The 15,890-nt window shown below is 36.9% G+C and overlaps 1 protein-coding gene across 1 annotated transcript; it reads left to right on the forward strand.

Moving 5' to 3' along the window:
* Positions 1-10,154: 10,154 nt before the first annotated feature.
* On the forward strand, positions 10,155-12,139 carry LOC104228867 (GDSL esterase/lipase At3g26430-like). The gene is given in 6 exon segments (XM_009781415.2): positions 10,155-10,415; positions 10,688-10,897; positions 10,997-11,166; positions 11,287-11,355; positions 11,357-11,558; positions 11,747-12,139. Coding segments are annotated over 6 exon segments (1,143 nt in total). The 5' UTR covers positions 10,155-10,189; the 3' UTR covers positions 12,013-12,139.
* The last annotated feature ends 3,751 nt before the right edge of the window (positions 12,140-15,890 follow it).

Below are 15,890 nucleotides of genomic sequence, written 5' to 3' on the forward strand. Positions count from 1 at the left end.
AGAGGCAACCTTTCTCTTCTTGTGTGCCCTAGTAGTTCTAGGAATTTAACTCCTCAACTTTTCTTCCTCTTTGGATTGTAACTATCAAACAACTTTTTTAATAACTCTTTGAGGGGTTCCTTCACAGATGGAATAGGTTCTTGGAATCTCTTCCTCAACCTAACCAATCCCTCAACTGCACTAGCATCACCAGATCCATTACCTCCTTCTTCTCTCCAACATTCTTCCTCCTCAACAGCTTCCTCACTTCATACCACCATTGCCCATGTTTCCTCAGTCAGCCCAACAAGAGCAGGTGAAGAGTCAACCACTCCTTCTTTTCCATTTTCCCTTACATCTCCTTGAACAGCCTCACTCTCTTTTTCTTTTCTTTTTTTATTTTTACCACCAACTATCCTAGACTCAGTAGTCTCTACCCCAGCAATTGTTCCAACAAGAACAAACCCGTTCTCCAAACTTTTAGCCACTTCAAAAATGACCTCAGATAGACCAGAGGTTACCTATTCTGTTTCAGATTAAATAGTTTTTCCCCCTTAGTTGCAGACTTAAAAGATTCTTCTAATTTTTGGGGTTCTTCTTCTTGGCTTACTTTCAATTGCTCATTTATTTTCTTGATTTGTTCACTGCCAGCAACTGTCTTATGAGAAAGCATCTTGAACCTTACTTTTGTAGAGATAGGTGTGGTTGAAGGTGTGGTCGAAGTGTTGGTGATGATTCTTTGGGTGGTGAAGAGGGGTTTTTCAGATGGGTTTGCCATTGATGTGTGTAGAGGAGATGTGTGTGTAGAAGAGACTAGAGAAGATAGAGAGAATGTTGGCGGCTGAAAAATTAGAAGTGAAGAAATAGTTAAGGCCTAGTCAATTTAAAGTGGAAGAGGTTGCGTGAGTAACAGTTGCTTTTTGAAGTTCAGAAGTCTAATCACAATGGGAAAGTCTGTTTGAAAAGATGTTGGACTCTTTCCTAGAATATAGGCAATTATGGTGTGTGGGACTCCTATTTGGTAAAACTGGTTCATTTGTAATGGATAAACTTGAAGGAGATTTGGATTGAATGGGACTCTCTTTTTTATCATGATCCAAATACAAATATTTTAAAATATGCGGAGTGGAGAGTACATACTGATAACTAGGGATCTTAATACATTTTATACTCCTTCTTGCTTAAGTTTTGATTAGAAATTTGTACAAAATAGTCCCAAAAGGCTCACAAGTTGTGCTTGATTGCAGGTTTGATCAACAAAGTGACAAGATGTCAAAGATCAACTCAGAAAGAGTGAACCTTGCACAAGTGCCAAAGACAAGACAAGGTCAGGCAAAGCAGGCCCAGTGCGGCCGCACACCATTCTGTGCGGTCCGCACTAGGAGATACAGAGAGGTTGATTTCCAGGCAAAGATGCAATGCGGCCGCACTAGGTTTTGTGCGGTCCGCACTGAAGGCGATGCGGCCACATTAGGTTTTGTGCGGTCCGCAAAACCCAAGATCAGAGAGGTGCCAGATTTGAGGATTGAAGCCTATGCGGTCCATTTTATGCAGACCGCACTAGAAGCCTATGCGGCCGCAGTCCATTATGTGCGATCCACATTGCCCAAGTTCAGAAAGCTATATTTTCAAGTTCAGAGCCTTAGTGCGGCCGCACACCATTTTGTGCGGTCCGCACTAACCCCGTAGGGGCATTTTTGTCCAGAATTTTTAGCTTAGTATAAATAGCTTCTTTTCCCATTTTTAGGGTATCAGATAGTTTTGTAACGTAGTTGTGCTCGTGGGTTCTACTTTCTTAGCCATTTTGGGCAATTTTATCTACTTTTCATCATTGAATCTTGTTATTTACCTTAGTGATTAATTAATATGAGTTGTTTTTCATCTATTTCTTGCTTTTCTTCTTTAATTATGAGTAGCTAGACCCATAAGCTAGGGTTATGGCTCAACCCTAGTGTAGGTAATTGATGGGTCTTGTATTTTAGGGCTAAATTGACTATGGGTGTTTGATATTAGGGCCAATTTTAGCTTAGTTTCATCATTGAATCTTCAAGTTTTATCTAGTAATTAGTTATTATGGGCTTTTCTTCATCTATTTCTTTGTTTTCTTCTATAATCATGAGTAGCTAGACCCATTAGCTAGGGTTGTGGCTCAACCCTAGTGTGGGTAATTGATAGGTCTTGTGTTTTAATGTTTGATTGTCTATGGGTGTTTGATATTTGGACTAATTTAGGGTTTTAATGTTGAATTAGTGGTTGCAAACATTAGTTTGTGTTTAGTTGACTAGGGCTCTTCTTGAGAAAGAGAGCCTAAGTTTCCGAAATTGGTCCAACAAGGAATTGGGTGTACTCAATAGATTGATAGCCTCAATTAAAGGGTTAAACCTCGAGAGAGTAATACCTGACTTGAACCCTAGTTGTACAAATTTGCATATCTAATTGGTCTTGAGAAAGTCAATTCGGGCAAAATCACTCGAACCACCGAGAGGTGTAGAGTGGGTAATATCGTGCAATGGTTATGTCATACTCCCCAATTATGTAAATCGTGTCTTAGATTCAATTACCCGCCAATTAACCACCTAGGTGAAAGTCATTACCCTAGTACATTTTAAACTATTTGAACAACCCTTTCTAGATTAACTCTTAGCATAATCTAGTTACATTTACCATTTGTAGTTGATAATAGTAGAAGTAAAACAATAAACCCAAAAATGATTAGAAGTGTAATTTGGAACACATACGCAATCATATACTAGATAGATACTCGATTCCAAATTCTAGCTCTCTGTGGAAATTGATCCCAACCCTAAATCGGGTAAAAGCTATTCCGACCCTCTCTCGCTACTCAATAGTAGTGTGGAGTAGGCCGCGATCACATACCATGTAATCTTGATGAACCAGGTTCTTCATTGAGAATTCTCTTGTGTAAGTCTGAATATTCCAAGAAAATAAAGATAATATCATTAGAGATTAATGAGACATTTTAGCACATGGCACAATAGTATACTAGTGAAAGTATGAGACTGAGCAACATCTAATCTAGTTATTTACAAAATTCACAAATTATCTAACCAATTATTGAAGGTTCATTTTAGGTGATCTTAATCATCCATAATTCTAATATGTTCCTTTCAAAGCGATCTCTATTTAGAGATTTTATGAAGATGTCAACTATTTGCTTGTTAGTAGCAAAAAGTTCCATAGTGATCAAATCTTTCTCATAGTTGTCCCTTAAAAAGTGATGCCTAACATCTATGTGCTTAGTTATTTTGTGATGAACCGGGTTATTGGTCATACTAATTTCACTGGTGTAATCACAAAAGATGGGGATACAACCTACATCAATTCTAAAGTCCATTAACTGCTATTTGATGCATAACAATTGAGCAAAATATGAGACAACAGCCACATACTCAGGTTCAATAGTAGACAAGGCCACAGAATTTGCTTTTTGGTGGCCCAAGACACAAGACATGAGCCAAGAAAGTGTGTCATACCTGAAGTGCTCTTTCTATCCACAAGAAACCATGCATAATCAGCATCAGCATATCCTACTAAGTTGAAATTACTACCTTTTGGATACCATAGACATATATCAGTGGTGCATTTTAGGTATCTCAAGATCCTCTTGACAGTTGTCAAGTGAGATTCCTTTGGATTTGCCTGAAATCTAGCACAAAGGCCTACATTGAAAACAATGGCAGGTCTACTAACAGTGAGATATAACAAAGAGCCAATCATACCCCTATACATTTTCTGATCAACCGATGAACCAAGTTCATCTAGTTTTGTGGTTATTGCTATAGGAGTGTCAATTTCTTTGGACTCTTCCATTTTAAACCTTTTAAGCAGCTCTTTCACAGACTTTTGCTGATGAATCATAGTTCCATTTGAATTTTGTTTAATTTGTAAGCCTAAAAAGAAATTAAGCTCACCCATCATACTCATTTCAAACTCACTCCCCATTAGCTTAGCAAAAACTTTATAACTTATCTGTAGTTTCTCCAAAGATTATATCATCAACATATATCTAATCTACCAAGAGATCTTTACCTTTTTCTTTCAAGAACATAGTATTGTCAATTTTACCTATCTTGTGGCCATGCTCAAGCAAGAATTTAGACAGTCTTTCATACCATGCTCTTGGAGCTTGTTTGAGCCCATAAAGTGCCTTGTCAAACTTGTATACATGATCATGACATTCCTTGCTCTCAAGGCCAGGAGGTTGCTTGATGAACAATTCTTCTTTTAGATAGCCATTGAGGAAGGCACTTTTGACATCCATCTGATGGAGAGCAAATTCCATGTAAGCAGCAAAGGCTATAAGAAGTTTGATTGCCTCCACTGGAGAAAAAGTCTCATCATAGTCTATGCCATCCTCTTGACTATAATCTTGAACCACCAATCTTGTCTTGTTCCTTGTAACTATTCCATCTTTAACAAGTTTTTTCTTAAGACCCATTTTGTATCAATTACTGATATGTCATTGGGTCTTGGTACCATATGACAAACTTGACTTCTCTTAAATTGGTTGAGTTCATCTTGCATTGTATTCACCTAGTTTGCATCCTGCAAAGCCCCAGAAACATTTCTAGGTTCAATAAGAGATAAAAAAGCATCAACAGCACAGAGGTTCTTTAGAGAAGATCTGGTTTTGATTCTAGAGGTTGGATCAGTGATTATGTTCCCAATGGGATGAGAACTTTGATACTTGTAAGATTTCACAACCATATGGTTTCGCCTAGATGTTCCTTCAATGTTCTGTTGCTGAGAAACAGGTTTATGGACAGGTTCCCTCAAGGATTAAGGATCAGTTCCTATCTATTCAATTCCCCTTGCCAGGTTGCCCTGGGTGGAAGGACCTGTTCCGTTACTTGTTCCTTCCTATGGTGCAGCTTCAATCTGGGCTGTGGTTTCATTTGAGTTTCTTACCAGCCCAATTGCTTCATCATCATATTTCTACCTCTCAAAAAGAATGTTAGTTTCATCAAAAACCACATGTACACTTTCTTCTACACACATAGTTCTTCTGTTATAAATCTTATAAGCATTTTTATGTGAAGAATATCCCAATAATACTTCCTCATCACTTCTGGGATCAAACGTACTTAGGGAGTCCTTTCCATTATTATGCACAAAGCATTTGCATCCAAATACCTTAAGGTAGGATATATTTGGCTTTATTCCTTTAAGTAACTCATAAGGAGTCTTCTCAACAAGAGATCTAGTCATACACCTATTTATGATGTAGCATGTAGTGTTCACAAATTCTACCCAGAATTTGTGGAGTGATTTACTAGCAAGTAGCATAGTCCTAGCCATTTCCTCCAATGTCGTATTCTTTCTTTCAACTACTCTATTTTGTTGTGGAGTCCTAGGAGAAGAAAAATTATGGTCTATGCCATGCTCATCACAAAATTCAGCAAATTTAGCAATTTCAAATTCAGTACCATGATCAGACCTAATTGATGCAAGTTGATTACCTTGTTGTTTTTGAGTTTTTCTAACAAATGTAGTGAACATATCAAATGCTTCATCTTTAAATGTTAAAATAATGTCCAAGTAAATCTAGTATAATCATCAACAAGCACCATAACATATCTTTTACCACCACTACTTAATGTTCTCACTGGTCCACAAAGATCCATATGGACTAGTTCCATCGTCCTAGTAGTGCTTACCATTTTCTTACTTTTAAAAGAGGATCTTACTTGCTTCTCTCTTGAACAAGCCTCTCAAACTTTATCTTTCTTGAACTTAATGTTAGGCAACCCTACTACCAATTCCTTGGAGACTAGTTTGTTGAGTTGGCTTATACTGGCATGTCCAATTCTCTTGTGCCAAAGGAGGGAATCATTTTCCAACACACTTAAGCAAGTGAGTTCATTATCTGAAAGTGTGGACAAATCCACCACATATACGTTATTCACTCTTTTCCCCAGCAAAACTATCTTGTCAGTGGTAAGATTAATCACAAAGCATTTTGTAGAAGTGAATGCTACCATGTTACCTTTATCACACAATTGCAATACACTTATTAGACTATACTTCACTCCATCTATCAATTAGACATTCTCAATAGAGTGATAATCATTCTTACCCACCTTTCCAACCCCAATGATCTCACCTTTCTTTCCATTTCCAAATAAGGCATTACCTCCTTTAAGGTCCTCAAGTGAAAGAAACTAGTTCTTGCTTCCAGTCATGTGCTTTGAACAACCACTATCCATGTATCATATTTGGATGTTCCCCTTCACTTGGACCTACAAAAAGACATCAGGGATTAGTCTTAGGAACCCAAACTAGTTTGGGCCCCTTTCTATAGGCAAAAGGATGAATCAAATTCTTTTTAGCCCAACTTGACAGCCTATTTTTCCCTAGAGGAAAATTTTTGTTCTTTTGACTTGCTTTCTTTTTTGTAGTGCCATTCACTCTTATAGTGACCAGTGTCACCACAGTGTGTACAAATCTTATTCTCAGGGAGTGTGAGGTATTTGCTTTTGGGATTCCACTTAGGTGCAGAGTTCCTAAAGCCAATTCCTCTTCTGTTGCTACTATGATGTTCTTGTAGCCATAAAAGTGCATCAGGGGACTTGTTTCATTTACAACTTCTGTCTAGCTCATGCTTGACCTTGTTCAAATCCTCCTTTAAGACTCTTACCAGTTCATCCCTCTAATACAACTCATCTTTCATTTTTCCTATATTTTCTTCTAAAGTGAGTTATGCGTGATCAATTTTCTTTTTGCCTATTCCTAACTTTAATTTTAGATTTTCAAATCTAAGTTCTAGGACATTTATATATCAAGTGCATGAACTTGGTTCTTCAACACAGTATTTTTACTTTCAGTTTCACAAGCCCTAAGTTTCAGATTTTTACACTTAGCTTTTAAAATCACACATTCTTTTGACAGATATTCCTTTTCATTATTCACATGATCATATTCATCAATTAGTTCCAATAATAAATCAGATAATCTTTCTTTAGACAAAATTGATTTTATCTTTGATATGAAGGACACTTACCTCAGTTTCTTCATCAGATTCTCCAATGGCCATTGGTGCTCGTTCATTATCATCATCTGAGCTTTCTCCCCAAGCAGCGACCATAGCCTTGGTTGATCCTTTGTTGTTTCCTTTCTTAGGTTGAATATGTTCCTTCTTTCTATTTCTTCGTTCAGCTCTTTCTTTCTTCCATTCAATTTTCCATAAAGGACAGTTTTTGATCATGTGATCAGTCTTTCCACACTTATAGTAGCCACCATTGGTTTGATTTTCGGGAGCTCTTGCTTTGTTGTAGATTCCACTCCTTGAAGTTCTCTTTCCTCTCCTTAGGTACTTCTTGGAGTCTCTGGTGATCATTGTCATTTCATCATCTTCCAGATCAGAACCTTTAATGATTTTGAGTGCCAAACTCATTTCCTTCTTAGGTACATCCATTTTTATAGTTTTTCTCTTAAGTTCCTAGGTAGTGAGGTTTTCAATCAATTCATCTAGTGGGAGAGTGGCAATTTTTTTATTCCTGGATTGCAGTGATCTTGATTTCCTAAGTAATTGGCAAAACCCTAGTGAGTATCTTCTCAACTCTTTCTTCTTCAGGGATAATCCGTCCAAGAGATTTTCGTTTATTTGTTAATGTAGTGAACCTTGTGTACATCTCCTGAATGGTTTCTCCATCCCTCATAGCAAAGTTCTCAGACTGAGAGTACAGTAGAGTTCATCTAGATCTTTTCACCTGAGTTGTTCCTTCATGGGCCACTTGTAGTGTGTCCCAAATTTGCTTAGCATTGGAACAACCTTGGATTCTGATGTACTCATATGGACCAAGTCCACAAACAAGCCATTTCTTGGCTTTGGCATTCTTTTCCCACTTCTTCAGGTCATCAGCATTGCAATCAGCTCTTGTCTTTGACACATCTACTCCTTCAGCATTTTTCTTGAAGGTAGCCAATGGACCATCAATGACAATGTCTCACAACTCATATTCCTCTCCCTGAATTTGATATCTCATTCTTGACTTCCACCAAGAGTAGTACTGGCCATCAAAGAGCGGTGGCCTAGCAATGGATTACCCTTCCCAATTTCTGGGTGGTGCACTCATCTTGATCTTCTCCTAAGGTATTAACCTCTTCAAGGATAACCTGCTCTAATATCAATTGATCTTTTATACTTCAACACCACACAAGAGGGGGATGATTTGTATGGTGTCCAATTTTTCGCATGCACTAATTATAGAAGGATCTGGTTCTTTTATGTGTTCCTTATACTATAGTTGCGAAATAATAAATACAAAAATTAAAGAACACAAGTATTTTTACATTGAAAACATCTGGATTAAAAGATGAAAAAATCACGACCTATTGCCCAGTAGGATTTTTTCCAGCACTTCACTAAATCACTGAGCCAAAAATAGTGTTTACAAAACTCTTGTAAACCTAAGGATAACCTCTAACACTTTGTGGCAACCAGCCTCAAGCTATTGTGACAACTTCAAGTTAACTCTAGCTTGAATACTACAACTCAAAGTACCTAGTACAAATGCTTCTAGATAAACTGAGAGGTACAACTCAAAAGTCCTACTACAATTGAACTAGAATAAAAGACAGGCACTTGGAACTGGTTCTTCTATCTGGTTCATGTAGCTTCAGGTTCGCACATTTGAAACACACAGGAATTGCTTGCAAAATGCCTTGCTATTTTGCTCTCAACTCTTGCTTAACTTTAGCGTTTGTGCGTCCCTATAAAAGAGTGTGTGTGTGTGTGTATATATATATTGTTAGTAGAATAAAAAATAACTAGAGTTTTAATGTTATACTCTTCCTTGGTGGAAGAGTTATAGTTATCTTCAACGTCTAACTCCTCCTTTGTCTAAGATAGAGTTCTCTTCGAGTAAGGATCCTGCTCCTTATCAATTATGCAATATTTTCGTTCAGGAGATATTTATATATAACCACTTAAGCCTATCTCCTCACGTGCATGCCTTGTGCTTGAATCTGCCTGTGTATGTGTACACTACGTATGGACCTGGTTCATGCATGTGTTTCTTTGTCATTCATCAAAACAAACTTACTCAGGCCAACATAAATTCTAGGAGTTTTGGCCAAAATATTACCTAATGTAATGTATTAATTTTAAGTTAAATTCTAGTCGTGCTTTATGCCAGACTCCAATTAAATAAGTCCTTGTTTACTTCACTTTGCAGCAAAATTAAAAAAATGAAGGAATATATGGTTGCATTTATGAAAATTTATCTTATATTACATAAGCAAGATTACACAAAAGAAAAATTCGTAATAAGAAACCAATCCGCCTGCAACAATATTCTCTGATTCTAGATTACACAAACAAGATTCAAGAGATTCAACTTTATTCTCTGTAAGGTATTGGGTTTAATAAGAAGATTTAAATGAGTACTTTTTCAACAATATGTGTAAGACATGAAAGAAAACTAAAACAAGAAAGAGAATAAATTATTTCAGAGGAAATAAGAAAGGGTTAAATTATTTCAGATGGAACCCACATGGAGAACTAAAGAAAAAAGGTGAAAAATGAAGAAGAGTGGAAAAAATAGAGAAGAAAGGTAAAAAAAAAAAAAAAAGTGGTAAAAAACAAGGAAGAAATGTCGATATAAAGGAATTAAGGAGAATATTAAATAAATGAAAAATAATTTCAAGAGAAGGTTAGGCATTAGTCATTACATTCTGTCAAGTGGGCCATGTTGATGGGTTTTTTAGTTGCCGCGCGCTCCCAAGCGAGTTATTACACATGTTATGCCAGGTAAACAACAAGTGGATTTAAATATGAAGGAAAATATAGTTTAAAGGGTTTTGGACATCGAAAAATTTAAGTAGAAATTGACAAAAACATACTAATAATTTAAGGGGGTTTTAGATATTAACTCTTTGGACAATTCGAGTAGATTACTAGGTTAGTACAGGTCGAATACCATTGTACTTGTGCTTTCATATGACAGATAGATCATGCCAGTCTGATTTATTTTCTAACTTGAATAGAAAAGCAATTAACCATTTCCTTAAATTTAGCAACTGAATCAGATCTATGGTCTTTGAGCAATAGTAATAATTAAAAAAAAGACTAACGAATAAAGTAGTATTGACTATGACTACAAATTGTAGTAGTAGTAACATTTGTCACAAACTCTTTAGCCAATACCCTTATATTTGGCATATATCAGTAGTTGAAAGAAAAGTTGAGATGATGGACTTAACACAGATTTTTATACTATTGTCTTTAATGCCAACTCAAATACTATGTGTTAAGAGTTGCCATTTTCCAGCCATTTTTAACTTTGGTGACTCGAACTCAGATACTGGTGGTCTTTCAGCAGCATTTGGACAAGCACCTTATCCCCATGGTGAAACTTTTTTTCATGCCCCTGCTGGTCGCTTCTCAGATGGCCGTCTCCTCATTGATTTCATTGGTAAAATTTCCTTTTTTTTTATTGAAAAACTTGTGTATGGAACACGAAATTCCATAGATGTTACAGAGGTTTTGTTTTAAACTCAAATGGTCCCTTAAGCTTAAGGGTAGCCCGTTGGTCTAACTTAGTTTTAAACTTAAAGGATCAAATCTGCTCAAGGTAATATAGGGACGAAGGGGATCATAACTCTTCTTGAGATAAAGGGCATGTTTTTCTTTTCTTGTTTGTTCAGCTTCTGATCCTTTTTTGGTTCTTGATTTACGAATGGTCAGCTGAAGGCTTAGATTTGCCTTATCTTAGCGCGTTCCTCGATTCGATTGGTTCCAACTTCAGCCATGGAGCTAATTTTGCCACAGCAGGATCAACAATTAGACCTCAAAACACAACCATGGCTCAGAGTGGATATAGTCCAATTTCACTGGATGTACAGGGTGTTCAATTCTCAGATTTTCATACAAGATCCCAGACAATTCGCCTAAAAGGTATTACTAGTAGTATTCTTAAGCAAAACAATATAGAGTGTAGACAAAACAAGTATGATTCATTTTGTGATAGGCTAAAGGTTTTGTTTTTGTGAACAGGAAATATCTTTGGCCAATTGTTGCCAAAGGAGGAAGACTTTTCTCAAGCATTATATACCTTCAATATCGGCCAAAATGATCTCACTGCTGGCTACAGACTTAATATGTCCACTGAGCAAGTAAAGGCTTATGTTCCTGATTTACTCTCTCAGTTATCCAATGTTATAAAGGTCAGTGAAAGTGAACCAAACTATAACAGTTGACTTCTCAAGTTCCAATAGCTTTTACCTATCTACATTAGTTGTTTACTTATTTTATTTACTGGTTTTATTCATTTGCTATAAATGCAGAAAATATATGCACAAGGTGGAAGATCATTTTGGATTCACAACACTGGACCAGTAGGTTGCTTACCATACGATTATGGACCGCTTTTTGATCACAGCGGCACAAATTGATAAGTATGGATGTGCTGATCCTTTCAATGAAGTGGCAAACTACTTCAACCTTCAGTTGAAGAAAACTGTTGTTAAGCTCAGGAAAGAACTTCCTTTAGCTGCAATCACTTATATTGATGTTTATTCGGTGAAATACTCACTCATCGGTCATGCAGAGAAGCTAGGTAATTTTATGATCTAACTTACCAAGAACCTTGAACTTGAGTCCTTTTAATTTCTTTCATGGCATAAACTTCTAGAATTTGAGTCTTATGTAAAGAAATCCCTTGCAGTAGTTATTCTTATACCAAGATTTATATGTTACGGATATATAACTAGATATGCATATTATAGATTCTATATGAAATGACAGGATTTGAGGACCCATTTTTAGCTTGTTGTGGTCATGGTGGGAAGTACAACTATAACAGATTCATCAAATGTGGAAGTAAGAAGGTGTTGAATGGAAAAGAGATCGTGATCGCCCCATCTTGCAAAGATCCATCAGTTCGGGTTAGTTGGGATGGAACTCACTTCACTGAAGCAGCTAATAAGTGGATATTTGATCAAATTGTTAACGGCTCGTTCTCAGATCCTCCAGTTCCTTTGAGTTTGGCCTGTAACAGAGTTAACCATTGAATTTTGTACTCTTTAACATACTGTCTTATGTTTCCTTTCTATTTGACCTTTATAGATGGAATAATCTCCTGTGTTTCATGAATGTCATTTGACTGAAACAAAAGCTTATTGATTCACAATGTTGGGGGTACCACTGTTCCACTTTGCACCTTGAGAGTTTTTGCTTTCAATAGTTTGGGGATTCATGACAAAGAGAAATTTCCATGAGAGATATACAACAGCTTCTTGTTTTTCTTTTTTCTCTTTTATTCTTAACGGCACCTTAGAATTAGAATTCTAAGGCTCTGGTTTTAAAGGACCCAATAAGGAGGTATAGAGATGAGGCTTGGCGTAACTGGTAAAGTTGCTGCCATGTGACCAAGAGGTCATACGATAGACCCTTGTGGTCCGGCCCTTCCCCGGACCCCGCGCATAGCGGGATCTTAGCGCACCGGGCTGCCCTTTAGAGATGGGGCTTGAAATCACCTTTGGAGCTTGTGACAGTCTAATTTGAACAGATGAACCAATATTATTCTGCTACTTTCATTGCCTCAACTTGCATATGAGCAAATTCCTGTGTCAAATTGTTGTACATTAGAATAACTAAAGCTCTTTAAATACTTGGCATTCTCAAGAAAGTCATGTGTAATTATCAATCTCATAGAATCACCATGGGAACAAATTGTTATTGCCATCTCTGCCTATGTAATCTACAAGGAGTCTTAGAATGACCTATTTTCTATTTTCTATTATCAATCTCATCTATTCACCTACTACATAGCATACACTCTCCTAAAGTCAAAATTTATATAAATCTACTTCATCTCAATCAAATTTAACTTCTTAGTCAATACATAAAAAGGTTGGGCATGAATATATCAGTCAATACGATTTTCCACAAGTTCTTCCATGTCCATTGTTTAACCCCAAAAACACTAGAATAATTGCTACTAACAAGCCTTATGTGTGCTGTATTTGAGATACATATTTGTTAATTGCATTCTCGATATTATTGGTGCATCACATACTTTATTCTTTTCAGTCCTGGAAGTGATTGTTTTACAAGCAAGAGAAAACAATAAATGTCAGCTATGGATATTATTGAAAATTAGTTAGTTAGTTGCTAGGGTCAACGTGTAAATACTAGAAGTTAGTGGTGCTTATTATTATTTTAGTGTTTTCTAGTAATTACTTTGTATATATGTAGCTGTTTACAATTGTTAATATCATTTGAGCAATTCCCCAAACAATCATCTTCTGCATTTAGTCGTCTTCGGCATGCTTCCAATTGCACATCTATGGCTAATTCTAACATGGTATCAGAGCAATGGAGACCGATTCATGTGGATACCTAGTCTAGTTCAACTAGTTTCTTACTCAATTCAAGTGCTTGTCTTCGATTCAGTGAAGTTTTTTTTTTTTCAATTGTGAAGCTCAATGCGACAGTGATTCTTTTCATGAGGAATGGGAAACTTGCAATGCAATTGTCCACTCCTGGTTTATGAACTTAGTTTCGAAGGATCTGCGTAGCGGGATAATATATGCATCAGATGCTAATGCGGTCTGGGAGGACCTCGAGGAGCTTTTTGATAAGGTGAATCGAGTGCGCATTTTCCAATTGCACAGAGCAATTTCGCGATTATCACAAGGATTAGATTCAGTGGCCGTGTATTTCACCAAATTGAAGGAACTCTGGGTAGAGTATGATGTGTTTAGTGTCATCTCCTAAATGTGGATATGCAAAGTCAAAAGAGCGTGTGACACCGATGACCACAGTACAAAGGACAAAGCAAAAGACTCCAAGAAAGCAGACTAAATCATAAATACGAAAATTTCCCTACAAAGGGGCTGGCTTCAACAACCCATAAGGGACAGCTGGCCTGAATGACACCGATGACGAAGCTCAAATCTTACTAGACCAGACCTGTATGTATCGCAAATCGCAATAAATATTTAAGCTCCTGCCTCTTTGTTTTTTTTTTCTTCAAAAAATGGTTAAGCTTTTCTTCTTTTTATTTTGTCTAATAATCTCTACTAATGATTGAAATTTACTAAATTTTCTCATGCAGCTATGTTTGAATTCTTTTCTCCGACACAAACTTTTTGGCATATAGTTTAGGTTTTGATAAGGTATATTTTAGGTCTAGAAGTATAAAAGCAAAATTATTGGAAATGATTCTCTTTTTACTTTTTTTTCTGGGGGGGGGGGGGGGGTTAACGTAGTACAAACATGGCCAGTAAGAAAAAGTTTTAAAATGTGAAATAGAAGTAATTGATCCTACTATTTTGCTAATTGCTACTACAAGCTTTCATGATCCAAGCGAAATATACATAACTGAAATTCAACATCGACAAATATATAGAAATCCATTTCCATGGGATAAGAACAACTCCAGACATCATTTTAAAAATAAATCAGTGTTGATCAGGCTTGTCAAAAAGAATAGAAGCTGCATTGTGTAAGTTTACAAACAAAATGGAAGATAAACAGGCGGATCCAAGATTGTAACTTGACGGGTTCGACCTTTAAAGTTCAAGAGTTCACAAGGCTCATGCACTAGAAGTAGTTAAACAACTATTGCAAACCAGAGAATTGAGGACACAGGTTCCAAAAACAGGTGGCCTCAATTTCTTTTGGGATCTGCAACAGGAATATCCATTCTATCCAAACAGAATAAAACATGGCCAAACTACCCTTGAGAAATGATCTTCTAGTACATAAAATTTGTTATCTACAATCTTAATTTGGTGGATACAACTTCCACCTACCTTGTAACAACATACAAGCTCAGAAGATACTCTTAAGTAGTTCACGTAATCGCATTTTAACTGACAAGATTCAGAACGCTTACAAAAATAAAAAGCTTCATATCTTGAAGTAGAGATTTACCTCGTGCTTTTTCTCATACTTAGCTGAAGAAGCAACAGGAGTAGACATACTATGTCTCCAGTTATTTTATGTGGCAACTACTATTCCGCCAAGCACTAATAGGACAAAGCAATAAGCATCGGGAAGGAGTAATCAAAGTTAAAAGAAAAGGCAGCTACGAGCAGCTACGAATTATCAATTCTGGTCTCGAGCATAAACAATGGAGTAACATTAGCACCAGAATGATTACTCTCCAGAGAGATTTTCAACAAAGTGTTTAATCCGCTATGAGATCATTCAATTTACAACAAGCGGGACTCACCTCTACATGACACTAAACCACGAGACAGCAGAAATAAATTCTTATCAGAAGATTAGGGAAAATAGCCAAAGATAGCTGTGTCATGCTGTCCAATGCTGTTAGCCTGTTGTTACCAACAGCTATTTAATATTTCATATTCATCCGAACAATCTTGCTTTATATGCGACTGCTGCCATCATGTCTTCACAGACAACAGCTTACCTCAATAAGAAATACAGAACTGAGGAAAGTCGAGCTCTTATGCAACCACGGAGTAGAGCAGCTTTTTTAGAGAACCACATTGATCAATATACTTAGAGAATGTTGTTACCACCGACTCCGAGGCCCATTGTGACATTAATGCTCCCAAATTGATATTTCCTTCATTATTCATCACTAGTAGCCGACAGGGGTTAAATTAGACAGCAACATGGAGGCTGACAAGAGAAACACAGTGCTAACCACAACATAATTACACCTGTAGAAGTTCGTCTAAGTGAACAATTTCAGCACTGACACTATGCACCAAATCAACAACAACCACCACCCAGTATAATCCCACTTAGTGGGGTCTGGGGAGGGTAGTGTGTACGCAGACCTTACCCCTACCCTGGGTAGAGAGGCTGTTTCCAAATAGACCCCCAGCATCCTTCCCTCCAAGAACTTCCCACCTTGCTCTTGGGGAGACTCGAACTCACAACCTCTTGGTTGGAAGTGGAGGTTGCTTAC

This window comes from Nicotiana sylvestris, chromosome 10 (assembly GCF_000393655.2).
Source record: "Nicotiana sylvestris chromosome 10, ASM39365v2, whole genome shotgun sequence".
NCBI classification, from domain to species: domain Eukaryota; kingdom Viridiplantae; phylum Streptophyta; class Magnoliopsida; order Solanales; family Solanaceae; genus Nicotiana; species Nicotiana sylvestris.